This window comes from Chrysochloris asiatica, unplaced genomic scaffold, assembly GCF_000296735.1.
Source record: "Chrysochloris asiatica unplaced genomic scaffold, ChrAsi1.0 scaffold00100, whole genome shotgun sequence".
Taxonomy (NCBI): domain Eukaryota; kingdom Metazoa; phylum Chordata; class Mammalia; order Afrosoricida; family Chrysochloridae; genus Chrysochloris; species Chrysochloris asiatica.
Genome location: NW_006408618.1, coordinates 11,892,683 through 11,895,261, shown reverse-complemented (window position 1 = coordinate 11,895,261; position 2,579 = coordinate 11,892,683). Strand labels below are relative to the sequence as shown.

The window sequence follows — 2,579 nt, the reverse complement described above, 5'->3', positions numbered from 1 at the left end:
TTTTTTTTTCCTTTTCATATTCCTGTTGTTGATTTCTAACTTTATGTTTTGATCTTCAAAGATGCTTTGTAGATGACAGCAAGAGAGGAAAGAGCTAGGGGCAAAAAAGAAAGAAAAAAAGGAACAGCAGCACAGCACCCAAGAGGAAAGGGTGGAGGGGGGAAGGTGGGTGGGAGGAAATGAGCCAGGCCTCTGGTCACAGGGAGGTTGTATAAGGTAAGCAGGGAAGTCACATCTCTCTGAATGCCAGTCATCGATGTGGATGCTGGTGTAGTCTTGGGCAAGCAGAGCCTCTCTCTAGTACATACTCCAATCAAAACACTACTTACAATAATTCAAAATGGCCACACTGTACTGGTTGCCAGTTTACCACTCTATGTTTACTGTTTTCACGCAGTGTCTTCATTTCATTGGTAGGTGAGCTACTTTCTTTATCCTTTCCTTTGAAGCTCTGGGTTCCAGGACTGTTATCCATATCTATTTAACTTGCTTGTTGAGTCTTTATAGTAGGGGGTCTGGATAGTGTATCTGCTTAGTCTGTCACTGTTCTAATCTTACTCTCTTTCTTCTTTGGACCTTAACATCCACAATCCTGGCCCTGCTTTATAACCTAATTAAGATGAACATCTCTATCTTAGAAGAAAAAAAATCAAGAGTCTTTTCCTTATTTGTTTCATACTAACTAATGTAACCCATTTCTCTACATCTATAGCTAACCAATATTCTGATATTACTGTTCTCTTGCTAGACATGAAAGGAGGGTAAAAGAATCCTTGGCTTTAACCAATCCACTCCTTAAATTCTGTTTTTACTCTCTTTAGAGATCGGGCTCTGACTTTTGTTTTTGTATTTAAGATAATCAGAGTTTTCACCTGGTAAGTTCCTCAATAACATTCTTGAAATTGTACAATTCTTCTAAAATGCGCTGGTCCATCACTCGCTGGGTCACCAAATCTTTGTAGAAGTCAATCATCTGCCGGGCAATTTGGTCAAGCATTTGCACATACTTCTCTCTGTATGAGACAGAAAGAATACAGACATCATAAAGAAGGAAAGGAAAAAGGAACCAGAAAATATGTAAGAGAGAAAGTAATGTCTGGGAAGGAAATGAGAAACAAATACAAAAGGTATGTGAGAATAGCATGATAGAAATAAAGTAAGGGATCTAGGCTGCATACTCCTGCCATGCTCACACAATCAATGAACAACTGTGGAGAAATAAACCACAGACCTAAATATTGAGAATACTATGTCTGAGAGGTGAGACAAAAACTATGACTGGTTTTACTTCTCCTTTTAGAAGATAAAGTCTATGAGGATAGGAAGCCATGCCATATATTTGGGTCTTTATATCATCTAACAGAGACCTTGGATAGAGTAAGATTTTGATAAATAGTTGAATTCATGATTAAAACAACTATTCTCAAGATGACCAACATGTATAAAGACACCAAATGTTTCACACACAAAGAAATGCCATAAAATAAATAGAAGTCATTTCCTTTGCTTCTGAATAAAAACAAATGAAGTGTTCGGAAATAATCACAGATGACACAGAGGCTATATTAAGCAGCCTTCATGTACTAGTATATTAAAAAGTGATGTACAGAATCCCCATATTTGCAGTTAGCACCCACTTGACCTGGCTTCAATGGCTAGATGATCAGGACTAGAAGAAGAAAGAAGAGGGGGGGAAAAAAAAAAAGAGTAACCCACTACTATTTGATGAACTTTACCTACACTTATGGATGTAGTAGCTCAAAAAAGGGAACAAATCTTTACAGCAAGAATCAATCCTACCCCCTCGGTACACAGGGTTGACAGGGATGGGCAACTTAGACATTGGCTACCCAAAATGGGGTGGGTGGGGGCTATAAAAGCAAGAAGTGACTGACTTACAAGCTTTCAAGAGGAAGCCTAGTTCCATACTGGATGGGGGAAAGTAGAATCTCCACTGAATGATTTCCAATCTGTTGAGACTGGGCTGGCGAAAGGAAATGCGGATAGGGCTCTTGTGGTACAATAGTGAATAATTGCCATCAGGACTGACTGTGAGGGTCAGAAATGTAGAAGTAGATGTTTTTTGACAAAAGGAAGGGAGTGATTAATTTTGCAGCCCAGGAGTGGAGGTCCCTGGGACTATCAGGTGAGAAGAGCAGTGTGCGGGACCATACCCAGAGAGGCAGTGATGCCAGGGATGGAGATGAGAGATGAGGACATGGACAAATGTAGTAGCTGGGGACACTGGACTCAGGGAAGGAAAAAGGGGCTGTGTGCTGATGGTGGGGGGCAGGCCTGTAAGGTGTATCCTTTGGTTATTTGATGATGCATGGAGTGGATTATAATCATTGCAATGAAACGAAATATAATAGGATGAATGCAAAACTGATGTTCTCCCATGTAAAGCCACATAATTCACAATAAAAACTTAAAAAAAAAAAGTGATCTAGGTGTTGCTATACCCTTAGTCTGAGGTTCTAAATTGTAGTAACTTTGATTTGGAATGGTCATTTCATCCAATCTCTCACCTAATTACAGAAGGTGGTAACTGATGAAAAGTCCTTGTTGTTGTTACGTGC

At 39.6% G+C, this 2,579-nt stretch overlaps 1 protein-coding gene across 1 annotated transcript in view; it reads right to left on the bottom strand.

The window, feature by feature from the left end:
• AXDND1 (axonemal dynein light chain domain containing 1) overlaps positions 1-2,579 on the bottom strand; it is a 176,494-nt gene that overhangs the window by 130,338 nt on the left and 43,577 nt on the right. The window contains exon 7 of the mRNA XM_006867105.1: positions 873-1,013. Within this exon, the coding sequence (XP_006867167.1) occupies positions 873-1,013 (141 nt within the window). The remainder of the gene's footprint in view (positions 1-872; positions 1,014-2,579) is intronic.